The sequence below is a fragment of the Telopea speciosissima genome, chromosome 3 (genome assembly GCF_018873765.1).
Source record: "Telopea speciosissima isolate NSW1024214 ecotype Mountain lineage chromosome 3, Tspe_v1, whole genome shotgun sequence".
In the NCBI taxonomy this organism is placed as follows: Eukaryota; Viridiplantae; Streptophyta; class Magnoliopsida; order Proteales; family Proteaceae; genus Telopea; species Telopea speciosissima.
The window spans coordinates 1,269,924-1,288,461 of record NC_057918.1 but is presented as its reverse complement, the minus strand read 5'-3'; the positions used below and the strand labels follow the sequence as shown (position 1 = coordinate 1,288,461).

The 18,538-nt window shown below is 39.6% G+C and overlaps 3 protein-coding genes and 1 long non-coding RNA gene across 7 annotated transcripts in view; 2 read left to right on the top strand and 2 right to left on the bottom strand.

The window, feature by feature from the left end:
• The first annotated feature begins 745 nt into the window (after positions 1 to 745).
• Positions 746 to 1,909, top strand: LOC122653682 (magnesium protoporphyrin IX methyltransferase, chloroplastic). The gene is made up of 2 exons (XM_043847614.1): positions 746 to 1,272; positions 1,385 to 1,909. The coding sequence occupies exons 1-2, from the start codon at positions 793 to 795 to the stop codon at positions 1,787 to 1,789; spliced, it is 885 nt and encodes a 294-aa protein (XP_043703549.1). The 5' UTR covers positions 746 to 792; the 3' UTR covers positions 1,790 to 1,909.
• Positions 1,910 to 2,008: 99 nt separating this feature from the next.
• LOC122653683 lies at positions 2,009 to 16,948 on the top strand. The gene is made up of 4 exons (XR_006331843.1): positions 2,009 to 2,019; positions 11,806 to 11,809; positions 13,170 to 13,172; positions 16,796 to 16,948. It is a non-coding gene; the product is annotated as an uncharacterized LOC122653683 (long non-coding RNA).
• Positions 2,735 to 7,268, bottom strand: LOC122653681 (trihelix transcription factor ASR3-like). Of its 3 annotated transcripts, XM_043847612.1 has the most exons (4): positions 6,347 to 7,267; positions 6,274 to 6,316; positions 5,857 to 5,898; positions 2,735 to 3,391 (listed from the first exon to the last, which is right to left on the bottom strand). In XM_043847612.1, exons 1-4 carry the CDS (start codon positions 7,010 to 7,012, stop codon positions 3,102 to 3,104), a joined length of 1,041 nt encoding a protein of 346 aa, XP_043703547.1. In that variant the 5' UTR covers positions 7,013 to 7,267; the 3' UTR covers positions 2,735 to 3,101. The 3 variants fall into 3 exon arrangements, with proteins under 3 accessions (XP_043703547.1, XP_043703546.1, XP_043703548.1); XM_043847611.1 differs by having other exon boundaries at positions 6,274 to 7,268; XM_043847613.1 differs by lacking the exon at positions 5,857 to 5,898.
• LOC122653680 (histone-lysine N-methyltransferase, H3 lysine-9 specific SUVH4-like) overlaps positions 15,917 to 18,538 on the bottom strand; it is a 29,537-nt gene continuing 26,915 nt past the window's right edge. For both annotated transcript variants that reach the window (XM_043847610.1, XM_043847609.1), the window contains exon 15: positions 15,917 to 16,103. In XM_043847610.1, the coding sequence (XP_043703545.1) occupies positions 15,990 to 16,103 (114 nt within the window). In that variant the 3' untranslated portion in view covers positions 15,917 to 15,989. The remainder of the gene's footprint in view (positions 16,104 to 18,538) is intronic.

Here is an 18,538-nt window from a genome sequence, read left to right as displayed (position 1 = left end):
CCCTATTGCAGAGGTGTTCCCATGGCATTCTTGGAACTTGACTTAATCGGGCTTAAATCTCCATTTGTTTCCCTAGATAAGAAGTTGTCAATCATAGTTTGAATAGTTTTTGCAATGGAATTTGTCATAATTTGATTGATTCATCGGCAATTTCTTAGTTGTCTCCAGTAAATTTGGGTGCCAACTACGATTCTAAATGAGGGAGGCAATCAAAACTTTCAAAATTTTGGGATGGGATCAGTTGGGAGATCAATATTGAAAATGTATCGGGCGTTATGGCCAATTCGAATCAAATTTCTCTAATCGCAAGTTTTAAATCCTTGAATCCGTCTGGCCTTGATGACTTTGAAGATTCCACATTATTCTCTGCTAATATATATATGCTATGCGCAAACCAGAATAGGTGGGCTTCACGAGCCCAGCCCAATCAACTGTTGAAAGAAAAATACGACAGTGAGCGTCACAGTTATTACAGGTTCCTCGTTGTTAAAGATTCTATATGACGTGTCCGTATTGGGGCAGTGAGCGTCACAGTATTGGTGAGGTTACCACAAGCCAGATAAAGCACAACGATCAGATATCCTGGAATCTGGATTGCTCTCTGCTCGGTCCGGATAAGATGTGTTTATCCAATCCATCCAGATTCCACCCAGGATTCCAGCGAGTTGCTTGTAGCTCGGGTTTATGGCGTTCTGCACAGCCTTTTCCTTTTCCTCTCCCAGTAGTTCTGTATTATCCCCAACACTAAATCCTCGCACTGAATTCAAAATCAAGACGAGAAGAAGAACCATAATGCCCTCAGCAGCTCTTCCAGTTCCACCGCTGTCCACCGCAACCGATGTGTCGTCCGTTGTGGCCTCTTTCGATGGCACAACCCTGGCCTTCTTGGGTGGTGGTTCTATCGCCGCCGCGGCCGCTGTGCTCTCCTTTGCCGACCCTGAGAAGCGTAGGCAGCTGCAGGCCGAGGAGGTCGGAGGAGGGGACAAGGAGGTGGTGAGGGAGTACTTTAACAACTCCGGCTTCCAGCGATGGAGGAAAATCTACGGAGAGACCGACGACGTTAACAAGGTCCAGCTCGACATCCGACTTGGCCACTCCAAGACCGTCGAGAATGTCATGAAGATGCTCACCGACGAGCGCCCCTTGGAAGGCGTCACCGTCTGCGATGCCGGCTGCGGCACTGGTTGCCTCTCCATTCCCCTCGCCAAGCAGGGCGCCATTGTCTCCGCCAGTGATATCTCTGCCGCCATGGTTGCCGAGGCTGAGAAACAGGTAGGTGCTAGTACTAACAACAGCTTCAGTGTTTGGAAATTCAGGTTGTCTATGTTCCAAGGGATGGTTTTCAGTCAATTATCTCATTCTTTGAAATAAAAAACAATGGCAGGCAAGAGAAGAGCTTCTTCAAGGGCAGAGTGATGGAAAGGCAATAATACCAAAGTTTGAAGTGAGCGATTTGGAGAGCTTAGAAGGGAAGTACGACACGGTGGTATGTTTAGACGTGTTGATACATTACCCGCAGAGCAAGGCGGACGGGATGATAGCGCACTTGGCATCGCTGGCAGAGAAACGTTTGATACTAAGCTTTGCTCCTAAGACATTCTACTACGATCTGTTGAAGAGGGTAGGAGAGCTATTCCCGGGGCCTTCCAAAGCCACCCGAGCTTACCTTCATGCAGAGGCCGATGTTGAGAGGGCATTGAACAAGATTGGATGGCGGATCAGGAACAGAGGTCTCGTCACCACTCAGTTTTACTTCGCCAAGTTGGTCGAGGCGGTACCTGCTACTTGAATCACCCACTGATGCGTGCAGACACACACAAACAGACAGTTCGAGTTGATTTTCTCCTGCTTGTCTCCCTCTGACGGATCGAAGGCAACGCTAAACCAAAGTATTAAATATCAGCTATTAGAAGTTTTTGAGTTTCTTCACATTACCTTTTTTGTTTTTTTGAGACTCTTTAGTACTCTTCTAGTCCTTGTGTACCTTCGCCGAGGGAAAGCTGTGTAATTTTCTCATCTGTAACAGTTTTTGCAAGAATAACACATATTGTTGTTTTCCTTTCCTTGCCTCTACAAAAGAAGAAGATCAAACATGTTTCTGAATCCAGTTTCCTTTCCCGTGAGCACGACGAATGAGAGAGGAAAAGGGTCAATTTTGCAAAGCTAAAAACACAGAAAGTAACAAACCCGAACCATGGCGCAATTGGAAGTGGATCCTCTATCATTCAACTGCACAAATGGTTTCTCATACACGCGCATATGCTTTCTTCTGCCTTCTATGGTCTTTGCATTGGGTCTGTGCAGGGTTCTAGGCATTGGTGTGGCCAATATTGTATTTCTAGAGACCGAGACGATACATATCGGGTACTGAAACAAATCAGTTGAATCAGCCAAAGAGTGGATTTTTTTTTAATCGACCCCATACAACTGATCGGTACTGATATTGGTATTGATATCAACAGTGACTGATTCGGTACCGATATTGTGTGTCATAACCTTGGGTCTTTGACGACAAGATTATCAGTAGATCTTTACCTATCAATACATGGCGATGAGTTATGATTAGCCTTGTGACTCTGGCCTGCATTTTGATCTCCTGGTGAAGCAAGAATAAGCAGAATCGACCCAAAAGCATATCTAAATAAACTGGTAATATCATTTTATGAACTGATGAATTGCATAGAGTTCAATAGCATTTTAACAAAACATAGTTAAGGTGAATGAAGGACCAATATGTGCAAGACTTACTTCTTGGAATCAATCAAATATACATTCAAATATTACAAGACTCCATAAAATCTCTTAATATGTAAAAAAGAAAGGTCTGCTATAATCCCCTACATAAATTCCTGTGGTTAATTATTTCTGTATGAAATCCTGTAGTGGCAGTCAGCCACAAAAGGCAATTAAGAAGCAAAATAGAAGAAGGGTGAGGGTCGGTGCTGGAAGGAATTTTACAATGATACCTTATGAAAAAGCCAATTTGAATGGTGGCTTGGGATAAATCTTGATGGCAATCTTCGTAATCCTCAGCCTACACTACAACCCACGGAGCTCAGGGGAGTATCTGTCTTATGTACATCAAACCCTATAGCTCTCCACTATAACTTATCAGCAATCTTTCCTAAAGCATCTGCAAGTTTGCTAAGAACGGCAACTAAACTGCCTGCATGATCCTTCCGCTGGTCCCTATCCAATTGGCAATTGATGTTCTGTGATTCAAGTTGTGCCGCAAGCATTCCACTGTTCCTCTCCAGGACTTTGATCAGATGGTCCTGTAGAGTGGCTTCACCGCCAATATCTGAAGCCAACCGCCTCCGCTTCCGTCCCTCCTCTTGAGATGTAGACCCTTTCTCAGGATTCACAGTAGGCTGCTTTTCATTTGTTGTTCCTGCAGAAATGAAACCAATCAAAACAATAGAGTTCCTGGAAGTCCTTTTAACATACTCCTGCTGTAAACAAAGAGTTCTGTCATTCATTTGGTTCTCACTTTACTTGCTCGGCAGGATACTGAACTACAACACCTTACCCCATGTACTGCAATTACAAAGATGCAACCAACCAAACCATTCTTCTGAAGAAGAAAAGAAACACATTAGTCCATTTGTGGAGACCAAGGTATAGAGACTCCACAATGTAATACTCGTCAAGCTGAGTTCCTACCCTCAAAGTCTTTGATTTCATGTAGACACGTACAATTGTTTTTGCTTTTCTTCATAACAGGAATGGGATGAAAGCCTATTTCATAGAAGAGGAATAAACATGCACAAATATATGTGCCAGGTGCATCGCATTCTTTCACTATAATCTTCTAGCGCCATAATTCCTGTAGATAACTTTTGTATCTTATTTTCATTATGACCATCCCCAGACCCCATAGTAGCGGAGAGCCTCATGCACTGGATACGCATAAAAAAAAACTATTATGGCTATCCAAGTGCAAAGTTGGTTTTAGCAAGGTCCTTGTGTTTTTTATGTAAACAAATACCTGGAATACCACATATATCAACCCCGAACATTCAGTTTGAAGAAGAAAGTGTCCTATAGGTCTACTAAGTTGATCAAGTAGAACTGGAAGAACCTACTGGCTTCTGAATGGTATGGTGAGGCTTCGGTGGATTTCTCTCTTGATGTATCAAGTTATTTAGGGGAATCCAGCAAAACATGGTTGGTTCAGAATTTCTATGGCAATAGACTATGGATCAATTTAAGGGGACATGTAAACTTGGGCAAGGATGCAATGATTGTTTGTTTGGGTTGGAGCAAGAGATGCCTTAGGTGGCTGATTTGTTCCAACACTAGCAGGTTACATAAAAAACGAAAAATAAGAGAAGTGAAGAACACTTACCAATCCAACTAGGATAGGGAAAATCCACTATGTATTAGAGCCTAACACCTGGAAAATCTGATTTGATTGAAAATGCAAAACTCTAGGATCTATGCTAATCTGATTTGATTAGTAAAGGAAAATGAACAAGAATGTCCCTTTATATAAGCATTTTAAACTCAAAACTCCTACCATGACTATAACAATCTCTAACTTCATGGTTCAGAACCAAACTAAATTCCAATTCAACTCAAAGAAAACTCAACTATGCTTTTTGACCAGCTAAAAGATAGATGATAGGACTAAGAACACCAAGAAAAGGCACTAGAAACCCAATTATCCAATTCTTACCAAAATACACCAACAATCTGATTTTAAAATATATATACATATACAAGACAGAAAAATATACCCCTAATTTTTATTAATCAGACCCAAATAACTAATAATCGAAAACTATAAGATTGGCAAACAAACTCCCTTGATGAGGCCCCCAAGACAATTGACCTCCACACACATTCATACTTGATACCCACACCCAAACTCATCTTAACATAGGTAAAATACCACATCCCTCAACTTCTTAAAAACCAAGTTGAAATCACCTCTGATATTCCGGTGGCATTCTAAAGAATTTTGCTCAATCATACCAAATCTGATGCCCTGGTGAAACTTATAACTAGTTTGAATACTAATATACACCAGGAATATTCAACCTCTGATTGAGTTATGTTTCATAGATCAATGTCTGGTAAACTTCAAGCATATAGTTTTGAGCCAAGATTCAATCATGGAACAATAACTTATTGAAGAAGGCTACAAAAACTTGCCATGCAAAGGTCTAAGCATAAGAACAAAGGCTACCATTGACATGTCTTACCTCAGATAAGACCTACAAAACAAAGAACATGTTAGTAAGAACCCAGCAAACATGAGAAGCAGATACACCTCACACAGTAATCAAGTATAAGGCTCAATGATATACTATCAAACTCTGATATGGACTCAAGGGTTGAAATGGAGGGCAAGCTGCATAAAAACTCGAAATAAAATCCAGGAGATCGAAATGTAAGAACATTTTTGTGGAAATGTAATCCATTCAGTTACTAAATCATTAAAAAAATCCATCACTGCTCATGAAGCAAAGATTCAAAAAGGTAAGACACATTCATTTTTCATTAGACACAATGTTATGTTCAAAGCAAAGAGGGGCATCAGTCAAGCAAAAGAAAACTCCAAGAATAAAATCCTGATATTCAAACTCTATCTCAGAGTCACAATACTAGTCTCATATGTATAGACCGAGTCATACTGAATCGAGACATTCCTTTTAGTAAATTTTTCTAACACAATGTTGCTTAGAAGGCTTCCGGTTATCCTGTGCAACATCAAAGAGTACTGACTCATCTCAGACTCCAAAAGGGTCCTAAACAACTTGGTATATGGATTTGAAATCCTAAAGGTAAAATACAAGACTAGAACAGCAAAAGAACTGAAGAATTAATTATTCAATCCATCCAAACTATTACCTTGTTCTAAATCTCCTTTCCATAAGGGTTGGAACTGCTTCTCTGCATCAGAATACAACCCAAAAAACCCAAGATATTAGTTTCACTCAGAAGAAAAAAATGGGGGGAAACTGAGAAACTCATGGGATTAGGTCCTGCAGATGCAAAACGGAATAAAAATTCTCTCTTCAAAAAACTTGTCTATATAAAGTATGAAGTCATCAACAACCCCAAAGCACAACAAAGGTAACACCAATATCTGTGAACCTCAGACGCATAATAGCGCCCCCAGCATACGTGGTGGAAGAAAACGAATGATCGATAAGTAATTCATATTTCGTAACCAGTTCCATAAGAACAAACGAAATCGAATTCAAACACAAAACATCTCCTCAGTTAAGAATAAGTAATCTGTAAGAGCATGAGATATAAGATTACCCGAAATAGGCAACGGAGCCCGGACAGTCATCGTGGGGCTCCCCATCACCAACGTTTCTTTCTCGGGGCTCCCACCAGCCTCCTCTGGTTGCTCAAAATCAGAGAAGAGCCCATCTTCGGCCGCAGCGCTCCGACCGCTGTCGAACACCGGTTCCTCCTCCTCCGCTGCGACCTCCGGCGCCGCTACTAAGCCTTCATTGTCCTTCAAATCGGAAATCGCCGTTACTGGAGAGGCCGACGTGGCAGTCCCATTTCCTCCGTCCAAGATATCGTAAACCTCCCTATCAAAGAAACCGGGCAATTTCCTCTCTCTCCGGAGATCGTTCCTCATGACCCAGAACGATTCCGACTCTTCTTTTATCAGAGATTCCCACTCTTTGATCTTCTTGTAATCTCCGGCGAGATTGCTCCATCGTTTCCGGCACTGAACAGGCCCCCGGTTCACGCCGTGCCGTTTGCAGTAGGACGAAACGGAAGCCCACTTGGGCTCCAAGATGTTGGACCCGAACGCCGAGCCGGCGGCTCGACCCCTCCGAACCCGGTTCTCCGCCACCTTCTTACCTTGAATGAGGACCAGTATCTCCTGGCGCGTCCACCGAGGGAGCCTCGGCGGTCTGTTTGCGTCATCTGCACCATCGAAACCGTTCGTGCGAGGCAGAGTAGCGTGTGGGTGTGCATCGACGGGCACCGGTGCTGTTGCTGCTGCTGCTGCTGCTGGGCTTAACTGCTCATGCGCCATATGCACGACACCAGTAGGGGCTTTAGAGAGAGTTTCTCTGTGGGGAAAGGTCTAAGCCTCAGAGCAAGCACGTGACTTAACGGGGGTTCGGCGTAACGGCGTTTCTGAGTGAGGTCCGTTTGAACGGGAGGGTCATCTCATCTTGGCCCATAGAGAGAGAGAGAGAGAGAGAGAGGGGGGGGGGAAATGTGGAGAAGAATTCTTAGGGCAATGGGAGTATGGTTTTGGGTGGGTTTTAGTTTTTACTAGTAATTATGGGAGACCCTAATCTATAACGCTCTCTTTCTTTCCTTTCTTTATTTTCCTTTAAAGAAAGAAAGAAATTAATTAATGATTAATTGGGTCCTTGTATTCTATGCTTTGTATTCAATTCACTTGCTACAAAAAAGTTAAAAAAGGACATCACTTTCTTTGTTTGAATTGATAAGGCACCACCACCCTCCCCCCTATAGCTATGTATTGTGTTCAACCCCCTACCACTCTCTCTCTCTCTCTCTCTCTCTGACACACAAATACAAATTGAGATATTAGCCTAATCTTCTATTTACAAAGACAAGTATGTTTATGTTATTTTGTCACGAAAGGGAGTTAATAAAGGAAGTTTGGAGGCACAAGTCTCATGTATGATGTGTGTGGGGGAGTCATTACGGTGAAGTAGGGGTCACAATCTCCTTGTGACTGTGGGGACCAAAGGGTAGATGCCATATGAGATGCAAAAGTATGCTTATCAAGAGATGGTTGCGACTCGAGTTCAGATCTGCTATCCAAATGGGGACGGATGGAGACAGATCTAGACCCTCCATGGGGTGTGGGATCCGCCTTAGGGTGTAGCTGATCCGGATTCCTATGACTCCTCTTAGTCACTCGAAAGTACAGGTGAAACAAAATGGGGGGGTTGCAATACCCAACGGGTCCCACATCCCACACCTTTCCTTTGTTTCACGTATACTTTCAAGTGATTGGAGAGGATATGCGGCCCAAAGAGACAATGTATGGCATGCCACACATTCTCACCTCCCTCTCGTTCTCTAGTTGGTCTTCCTTTCTTTGTCCCTTTTTTTCGCCAACCTCTCTTTTTTTAGGCAAAAGGTCTCATAGTCTCATTCATAGAGTATCTATAGATGACCTCCTCCCCCAAAAAAAATTGTGCCATGTGGAGAGGTGATGTAGTAATTCTGACCATTAGATATCCAAAGAATGGTCTGAATGGACTACTTGTCAAATTTCATATTTAAATTCAATCATATACCCTCACATTTATGTCATGCATTTTCTTGGTAGTTTAAGCATTGTCATACATTTCGTTAGTAGTCTTGGATTTTTTTTTAACGCATATTTTTTTACTCTTGGTCAATTCCAATTCAGCTTAAACTTGACATGTGAGCCGGAGACTTTTGAGTCTACCTTCTATAAAATTTCAGCCTCCATGAAACGTGCTACATGATACAAATAGGTAGACGATCTATAGGTGCCATATGGACAGGTTTGTCCATATAACCTATTCCCTTTCTTTTAAACCTTTTTATTTTTTGTCCATTCATAAATGACAAGATATTTGCGTTTGGGATCCTTTTGATTTTTGTCTCTCTTCCAATATAACTTTAATCCTTTTCAAATCCCTCCTAACCATGTGAAGCCAACTTAATGATGGTTGACAACTTAATATTTTGTGTTTATGAAGACTAGGGAATTCTTGCAAAGATTTGTTGAACAATTCATATAGATAGGTTTATTTGAACGTCCCAAGTATCTACCATGTGACAAATCAGACCTCAAGGTCTCTTATCGACATGTCAAGTTTAAGCTCAAATAGTATTTTTCGAATGGCAAAATAAAGTTTTGACAATATAGTGACAATAGGAGAGTACATGGTTATGCATAGATCATTGAAAAATATAAGAATAGAATCTACGTGAAACAGTATTTGATCGAATCTAAGTCTAAATTTGACATATGCTAATCCATAATTAATTAGCTAAACCTGACAATGAATAAAGCGCAAAACGGTGGATCATTCAGATAAGCTTATCATGAGTCAGGACCACGAAAAATGAACCCTTTTTTTTTTTTTTTTTTTGCTTCTAATATGATTGATGGTGCATACGTTGGATTTATGTAAATGAGGTAATAGATGTATCACATAATGATCGCGGGTTCTAACAGGAAACAGCCTCTTTGCGAATCGAAGATAAGATTGCATACATTATGACCCTTCCAGCACTAGGTACGCCCGTTTAGGTAAAAGATGTTGGAATTTTTTCAATAATTGTGTGGACGGTTTTGGGTCATTCTTTGGTTCAATGTTGGCCTGGTTTTTTTGGCTATGGGACATGTATCTTCAAAGAGACATATCCAAGGGACATGTATTTTCAAAGAGACATATCCATTTGTATAGTTGCATTCATAGCACTTAGATTGGAATCTTTAATCTAATCCATTGATCCAAGAGACACACCTACATCATGGGGTATCTTAAAGAGACGCTTACATATAAGTGCTTGGATTAGAATTTTTTAATCTTATTCACTCATGTCAATGGATACACCCATTCCATGAGGTGTCTTTAAGGGATACATGCACCACTATAAATAGAGGTGAAATTGACAGCCCAAATAATTCAATTTTTGTTGTACGATTTCAGTCAGTCAGGCATTAACAAATTCTCAATTCTCTGATAGTTTCAAGTGATTACTGTCTCTGCAAATTAGTAATCAGTCCTCTTGGGAGGCAGATTTGCTGCAACCCAGTACAGTAATAGAGTGCAAATATTATCTTAAGGACAAAACGTTCTCGTTCGACTCAGACTATCTCTTTGTCCTCTTCTTTTGATATCAGTGTTTTTCTAACAAAAGACATATCGCATAGTTATAATACGGAAGGCTACTTTTACTTCCTTTTAATAGAGTAGAAGAGGGGGGGGGGGATATGGCTTAGACTGTAATTGGCAAGCTTATAAAGATGGTGAATTTCATCCAAGTAGGCCTTGTATGAGCTAGTTAATTAATTTCCTTTTTTTATTCGCACATTCTATTCAAGTTGGTAAATACCTTAAGATATGCATTATAGGTATGTGGACCTTAAAGGTACATTAATGGTCTATGGACATTGTGGTTCCTTATTATGGCAAGCACTACAAAAGGCAGTTAATGGTGGAGGTGAGTGTCCCCTCACAATTCATTAATTGGAATTATTTTATATTTTTAGGTAAAAGATCGTTAGTAGTGATTGTAGGAGTTAATACTTAACATACTTGGTGTAGAATCCAAGCTGTGATTTATGGTTTTGGTATGATAGCTGTGGGTCAAAACACTAACAAAGATGCCATGGGGATTTTAACTTTGGTGGTCATAATTAGTGGAGATTAGTGTATAAGAAGGCCAACTTTGAAGAAAGAATATTCTTCCTTAGGAAGTTAGGATCTCAACAGTTTCTCAGAACTTTCTCAATAAGCATTTTAAAATTTCACATTAGTTAGCTATTCAGTGTGGGTATAGAATCTGATTCATTTAATTTGCAAGCATGGATAATGAGGTAGTATCTCCCCCCGCAACCCCCAAAAAAAAAGGGTTTTTCTCCACCTAGTATGAAGAGAGAATCTCTTACAGTTTTGGTTATTTGAGGTTTTGGTTGAGGTATTTAAAAATTGGATTGAATCAATCAATTTGGACCAATATTGATTCTGACTGATCCCAAAGGAATCAGTGGGATTAGGATCTATAGGCTGAGGAATTGGATCCTCTACGGCCTGGAGTTGAGAGGCCATTGTGTTGCGCTTAACTCACAAGCTGTCACGTAAAATTAATGCCGATCCAATGGTTAGTAGATGACGACAATTCAAAATTATTGCCCAAAATAAAAAAATAAAAAAAATACCAAACCACCATCTAACAACCATTGGATCTGCATTAATTCCACGTGGTAGCCTATGAGTTGAGTGCAACACAATGGCTGCTCAACTCCAGGCCGCAGAGGATCCAAATCTATAGGCCGATTCTAGGGTTTTCTAGGAAGGGAAGGAGACCCCAATTCCGAGTTTTTAAAACCTGCTTTGATTGGATTCCTAGAATAATGAACGCCATAATTAATTCTTGCCAACTATAATCCTATTGTCTAAAGTCTGAAATACCCTTTCTCTCTTCATTATGGATGAAGAAAAACTCACTACAAAAACCAAAAAAAAAAAAAACACATAAATATGAGAAAGTTTTCCTCCACTCATAGAGGACGGTTCACCCACCATCCTAGGGGTCACAAACCCCTACAGGGTTTTACTATTTTTCCAAAACACCCTCGTAATGTCCTCCCCAGCCCATCCCACACCCACGGGGAATGGAATGTGGAAGAAAACTTGGTAAAAGAAAATAATAATCACGAATTCTGGTTCTATACTTGGAAAAAAAATCCTCGGCATTGTGTCGATCTGGTGGTGCACTTAGTACGGTCTTGCAAACTCGACACGTGGATGCGGCAACATCCAACGGTGCGAAATCGATTGCACTTCTTCTTTTTTCTTCTCAAGCTTGGCACCATTGGATGTCACTACATCCATGTGTCGAGCTCGCAAGACCACACCACAGTGCACCGATCTGGAGAGGATTTTTATCAGCTATACTTGTGCAAAAACATCCACGCTTACATCGGTGTAGTGGGTCTTTCTCTACGCTGTACTTATAAGCAGTGCATTTTTGTGGAATGAAGTCTTTTTTAGAGCGTTTCCACCTAAACAAGGTTAATACCTTATCCAATGTATCGTATGCTAATTGAAGTCACATCTGATGTAAAATTTGATTAAGATATGTCAAATATCACAATCACTTGAAGTAAACAAATTAAACTATGGTTATTGTTAAGAACAGTCATAGTTAGGGATTTTTATCCTCTCAAGTGCGGCCCAGTGCATCACACTTGAGAATCCATCCGTCAAAATAGGGGTAGTGATGTCTTTTTATCTTCTCAAGTATTGAGTGTGTACAGTTGGATTCTCAAGTGAGATACACTGTGCAATGCACAGCACTCGAGAGGATAAAAATTCCTTCGTCTAGGCCTAAAATTTGATAACAGAAATCACTCTTTTGTTGGCAAGAATCCTTCTTGATACCAATCCAACAGTCAAAAAAGCAATTCCTGGCAAAAGAGCAACTGATGTAGAATGGAGTTGGCACTTATCTCACTCCTCCCATATGAAAAGACATCCTTGCCACCTTGTTTTGGGGATAAAAAAGACAGACACAGGGAGCACTGGTGTAGGCTGCATTCGTAGACAGAACTGCTACCCTAAAAAATAAAACAAAGTTGTAAAAAAGTGAAAGTGTTTGAATTTCATGACCATATCTGTCCTGATTTGAGGAATCAGCAATTCTGATCTGATTCTATTGGAGTAGGTTTGTTTTTTTTTTTTTTATAAAAATTGGAATTGGTTGAATCGGGCCGATTTGAATCGATCTATTCAGACTAAATTTCTAGGGTCAGGCATATTTCGACCAATTTTATTCGATTCGTATTAAATTTCTAGGGTTCAAACTGATTCCGGCCGATTTTGGCCGTACAAAATTTCTAGTGTTCAAGTCGATTCGGCTTACTAAAACCTTTATATCTGCCAATGAGGGTTAGCCTTATGATGATTTAATCTATTAATAGCATGGTTAGGTCAGAAGTCCCATCTCGAGTAATGAACGCTGAAGAAGAGCCATTTTGGTCACATTTGGGTTTTCCTAATTGGAGCGTAGTTAAGCCTTGGATCCATCTCAGATCAGGGGGGAGGGGTGCTCTTGGCCTTGGGTCTTAATCGTCGTAGTTAGTAAGGTAGTTGGGTTGGACTTTAATATGCATTTTCTTTGAATTCTTGAGGCCTCCGAAGTCCGAAGTACTATTTTGTTAATACATATTTAGTAATTTACGTGGGGACCTTAACCTCATTATAAGAAATGTGCCTTCAAGGTGTTTAGGTGGTAAAAGACAATGAGAAAATGGAAATGGCACACGTGTCAACCTTAAAGTGATGTAGCTCACTTTTAGTAAAAAGAAGAAGGGTAATTAACTGAGCATAATCCTCCTTACTTAATACATTAGTAGAGAAAACCATATCTTTTAGCATTTGGTGGGTCAATGGAAGATGGATCAAACTGTCATTCTTTTAAATTATTTCTTTTGGTGGGAGAGGGTTGGGCACGCCAAGTGGCGGCTGTGCCCGCTAGACAGGGTGGGAAGAGAATGGAAGGGGGTCATTTTCATAGGAGTTGGGAGAGAGATAGACTCAGGTTGGGCGCAGCGCCGACGTGCCAGCCTTTACCATTATTTGGGTTATTGTGAAAAATTATGATCTTTAATAAAGGTTCAAAGAAAAGTCTCTGGATCAGATGGTTACAATCTTACATTAAATCTGATCTTTAATAAGAGCTCTGCCAGTCCATGGAAAGATCTTCTTATTAAAAGAGAAAATCAGAAAATATTTGCAATGTTGACTAGTAGTTTAAAAGAAGGGGGGAAGGATCATCATACCATTAGCTTGAGAAGGAATACTGAAACGGATAAGGCAACTCGGTACTTTTAATAAGAGTAAGAGAGAATGTGACAGATAAAATAAAATAAAAATCAATGGACCAAGTTTCCCTGTACCAATTGTGAATGGGGGATCCCATTAATGGCAGGGCAGGAGAGGACGGGAAAGGATATCGAGAAGGTACTTTGGAACATACAAAAATTCTAGGATGGATTTGTCAACCGTAGGATGGTGGGTGAACCGTCCTCTATGGGTGAAGGAAACCTGATCCAAAACGAATATTAAAAGACAAAGACTAAGAATCGATAAGTAGAGTCAGAAGTCAAAATCTGAAGTCAGTAAAGAACATCACAAGCAAGAATGTCTAGTTATGATTTTGGGCTATGTCCTATGAAAGAGGTGTTTGATTTAATAGAACTCAACCCTTTGTGGTGCAATTTTTAAAGATCTAATCATAAAACACAGACCTTGAGTTTCATAAAATACTCACCATTATCACCAAAACACATTCAAATAAATTGCCATTCCCTCTATTGAAACAAGTCAATACTTGGTGGCCTAGAATTTTCCCAAACTCTATGCGCCATGATTCTTCCATGGCCTCCAAGGTCTTAGACTCTTCGGTATCTATTGGCATTCGTATCAATTACGGCTGAGAATGATACCAATACAAATACATATCAGCTAAGATCAGATTTCCCCCCCTCTTTAACTGATATTTTGTTTTTTTTTTTTTTTTAATATTTTACCCTCTCCTGTTCCGAACTTCCGATAGCAATACTAAAATATTGATATCGGATCAATATCGGGTAACCTGCGGTACCGCAATGTATCGACCGATACAAAACCAATACCTAAAACCGTGATGGCCTCTTGTTTGCCTTGAGTGTATTTGGTTTCCTTTTATTAAGCATAATGGTGTTTTCACTTTTCTTTAATCATCCCCACCCGGTCCAAAGAAGAGAGTGGCAGACAAAGACTAATACGATTATTAAGACTAGGCCAAGTGATTCATTGGTTTGGCCTGTCACTTTTCCATCAAGAAGGAAAATAAATACGGGGAAAAGATTGTCACGATGTCATTGTGTAGATTCCTGTGCAAGCCCTCTCACATCTCACCCCATAGACCCCTCTTTCAGCATTAAAATCTCTTAATGGAAAATTACGTTTCTCACACCCTAATGGCTGCAAAATGGTATTCGAACATCATAACAGTCCCTCTCCCAACAAATAAAATATAGGGAGAAAGTTCTCTGTCCGGGAGTGTGGCCTACGTCAGCTCTCTCATGAGTCCATCTCCTCCCAATATGAAAAGACACCACTGCCCCCTTGTTTTGAGGAGAAGAGAAATAGACACATGGAATGCTGGCGTAAGCCACACTCCCGGACAAAGAACTACTTCCCATAAATACCTAGAAACCGATTAGGAACCACCCCAATTACCTAGAACCATCCTAATTAACACCCTTAATTTCAGCCCATTTGATTTCTCACAAGATGTTAAACCGGAGAAGAGAACATACAGAAGAACGAGGTTCCACAAGGACTTGAAGAGAAAAGCTGAGACCGCCCTTTTATACATTTGACTTGTCTGTGCTAAGATGATTACCTTCATAGACAATCCCCTCACCTATCATCAGTCTCCCCCAAAGAGAGTGTCAGTCTAGATACACCATACACCTTCCAGCTTGCTAGTCCAAAACAGCCTTCTATGGTGCGAAAGCTTGTTTCTAGGAAAGAGATAACCTCTAAACTTACTTATTTGTAAACCTTTGGCCTTCAAGCTTAACATCTTAATTCATTTTTTAGGGAATATCCCTTACAACCCTCATTTTTTTCCATGTGACAGTTTAGTTAGAATTCAAATTTTTTAGAAGCATTCTCCAAATCACTATCCATACATCTGAGAAGGTTTCCATTATAGTGAATTTTTCCACATGGAGATTTCAGTGCCAACAATTGAGAACATAACATAAAAACTCATGGCTGTGTGTGTGTGATAAGGACATACGCCAACACTACCTTTATTTGCAGATTTTCCTACTAGCAGGACATGAATATTACTATGGTTAATAGCAAGTTGTTTCTCTAAAGTTCTTGACCAACAAAAAAAAAAGTTGTTTCTAAAGTTCTACAATATGCACTGTTTTAAGTAGTCCAAAAATTTGTGTAACGAAAGAAAAAGAAGCAAACTAATGACATCTTGGACTCCTATAAAAGTAACTGTCTTCAATTAATGAATCGTATACACATATTTCAATCAACTCCAATAAATTGGATATCATTTCCCCAATTCGCTAGAATTCTATAAAGAGAATAATGAGAAAAATGATTAGAAATTGAATATAACAAACAACAAACCCGGGTTACCCCCATCACCGCTTACTACACAAAAAAAAAAACACTAATAGCTGGGCAAACTGTTAGTAAACAGATGACAAAAAATTAAATAACCATAATAGGTTACAAATATATCATCTAATACAACCGCTTCCGACAGCCTGCAGCACCACAATAACATGGCATCTTTTTTATGTTACCGTCTGGACGTATGACACTATCAATGGCATAGCCATAATCATAAGTAAGCTCCTGTAAATTTAAACAGATTGTTACTACAAAATCTGACAATGTAAGCTGGACAGTGTAACAGACAACAATGAAAAACATAATGAGAGCACAAAGATGAAATAACAACTTAGGCCTCAGCTGAAGTTGCAAAGGTTCTCAAATTCAGACCAGCAGGGACAATCATTCATAATTAGTAGCTAATTCTACTTCCTTACTAGAATAAGTATCCAGCTATTAGGAGTATGGGACTATTCAGTCTGGGAAATTGAGGATGACTTGGGAAGTTGTGAAAAAATAACAATAGGATCAACAGCAGCTACTTGTGTAATCTGGGCCGATTTAGTACTGATAGGGCATTTAGGGACAGTAGGCCAAATTATGTCCCCATATAATCAGTGCCAAATGGAATTTGCGAAAACTGCTGAATGGATATCATTAAAGGTTTGGGAATTCCTCTACCAAAGATATGATTATGAGGAAGATATGCAGTGCGTTATTAAATGGCTTTTTCCCAGTTGTGTCATCCTATTTGGAGGAAGCAGCTTGCTTATGATCTGGCTGCTGAGTTGGCCAAAGAGCAAGCAGTCAGTCTTTGTATTTGGGGCTGCATCTCATAATACAATCCATTTTACAGTTTGCGGTCCATGCATTGTTTGTTGCTGTTGTACTCCATGTGAGTGTAGCTTTGCTTTCTTCTTCAATAGAAACTAAAGGCGTACCCAGTGCAGGAGGCTCCCGTCACTGTGGGGTCTAGGGATGGTCATAACGTACACAGCCTTAGCCCACTTCACGGAGAGGCTGTTTCCCTACTCGAACCTGGGACCACACGGTCACGATGGAGCAACCATACTGTTCCACCGAGGTCTGACTTCCTTCAATAGGAACTTTTACTGAAAAAAGAGGCCTATCCATATTGGCATTACTATTTTCCTAGTTGTCTTTATACTCGGGCCTTATTATATATGCATTTCATTTAAGTCTTGATACTTTTTAGGGTACAGTTGTTGGTAGCCTTCAGATGTTCACATGGGGAAGTCTATAAATATTGTTTTGGTGTCAATATATATTTGATACCTCATTTTTCTGGTAGCATTTCGAGACAATTTTCAACTTTTTTTCTAAGCAAGTTTCCTTGCAATTAAAAGTGACCATGAAAATAACCACTATAAAGGTCACTTTTTTACCCATCACATGAATTGCCTCCAGACTTTTTTTTCCCCCTTTTTCTTTTGAATTTCCTTAACTTCTTTTGAAAGAAAATCATATATTTTTAATTGCCAAATGAAGCGAAGCTTTCAATAAGATTGCTTAGCTTCTTGGTTCTGTAGATTATTTAGAAGCTCAGTCTCTTTATTTTTTGTGAATAAGCAACAGCTTCAGGGTCTCTGCAGTGAGTTGAAAGACTGAATTGTTTAGGAGCTAGCCAGCTGTATGATGTTGAGAATTACTTAGGATAAGGAACACATTTATTTACAAACACTTACTAACGATTTTTGCACTAGCAATTCTAAATAAGGTCTCTTGTATGTTATCTCTCTCCACTAAAATTCTGAGAAGCTGCATAAATGTATTAGTTGAATGCCATGCTTTTCTACTAAACTAGCAAGAACCAGTTCAATGCATGGAGAAGGATAACAGTTGAGATTAAAAATAGAAGGAAAACAGACCTACCAAAAAAAGAACAGTTAACTGTAAATTCTTGTTATTATGATTTATTGTCTGAAAGTGTTCATTTTGCAAAGAGATTAATATTTCTACATAATTGCATATTACAATAATTCATTATTATTATTATAAAACCCAAAACATTGAAATCTAATGTGTTTTGTATATTTCCTATAGCTAACACATTGATTTACTAACAAGTAGTAAATTTAAAATTTAAATGAAAGGTGCTATCTGATATCTAGTTGTATTTTTAGAAAAGAATAATGAATGGTGAAGACTGGTATGCGATAGCCTTTTTTTAACAAAATTGATGTTTATAGGGGCCAATGCATATGCAAGGGGTAAAAGCTCAAGCAAACAGAGAAGACAAAGATTTCGGTCTGAGGGAAGCCACTTGTTTCAAAGAAAACAAAAGCCAACATTACGACTGACCTCAATCCAACTCTCCCAGGACCTTTCTATAAAATTGATATTTATAATCTATATGTTTATAATTCTTACCAGTCTCCATTGTAAAGGTAGCTTGTTATCAGGTGCTAAAAACACACTTTCTAAACTATTTGCTATAACTTCTGTGATATTGATCCACACTTTCTAAACTTTTTGCAAACATCTACCAAACTACTTCATCAGAACCTTGTTATCTGTTATTTAAACTCTCACCAGAATTCCAAATGGTATAATCACACGGAGAATGATGTGTGACTTGCAGCTTGCACAATAACCTCATTCATGAAGTGTTTATGCAGGACAGGTCCATGAAATGCAAAGGTACAACTCTTACCGGT

Bases quoted from the DNA above. Each gene is read 5' to 3' on its own strand.
- LOC122653682 (XM_043847614.1), top strand. From the start codon at position 793: ATGCCCTCAGCAGCTCTTCCAGTTCCACCGCTGTCCACCGCAACCGAT. The intron at 1,273-1,384 runs GTAGGTGCTAGT...AAACAATGGCAG, and splicing joins TTGCCGAGGCTGAGAAACAG to GCAAGAGAAGAGCTTCTTCA.
- LOC122653681 (XM_043847611.1), bottom strand. From the start codon at position 7,012: ATGGCGCATGAGCAGTTAAGCCCAGCAGCAGCAGCAGCAGCAACAGCA. The intron at 5,899-6,273 runs GTAATCTTATAT...ATTCTGATGCAG, and splicing joins GGCTCCGTTGCCTATTTCGG to AGAAGCAGTTCCAACCCTTA. The intron at 3,392-5,856 runs GTAATAGTTTGG...TCATTTCTGCAG, and splicing joins GAAAGGAGATTTAGAACAAG to GAACAACAAATGAAAAGCAG.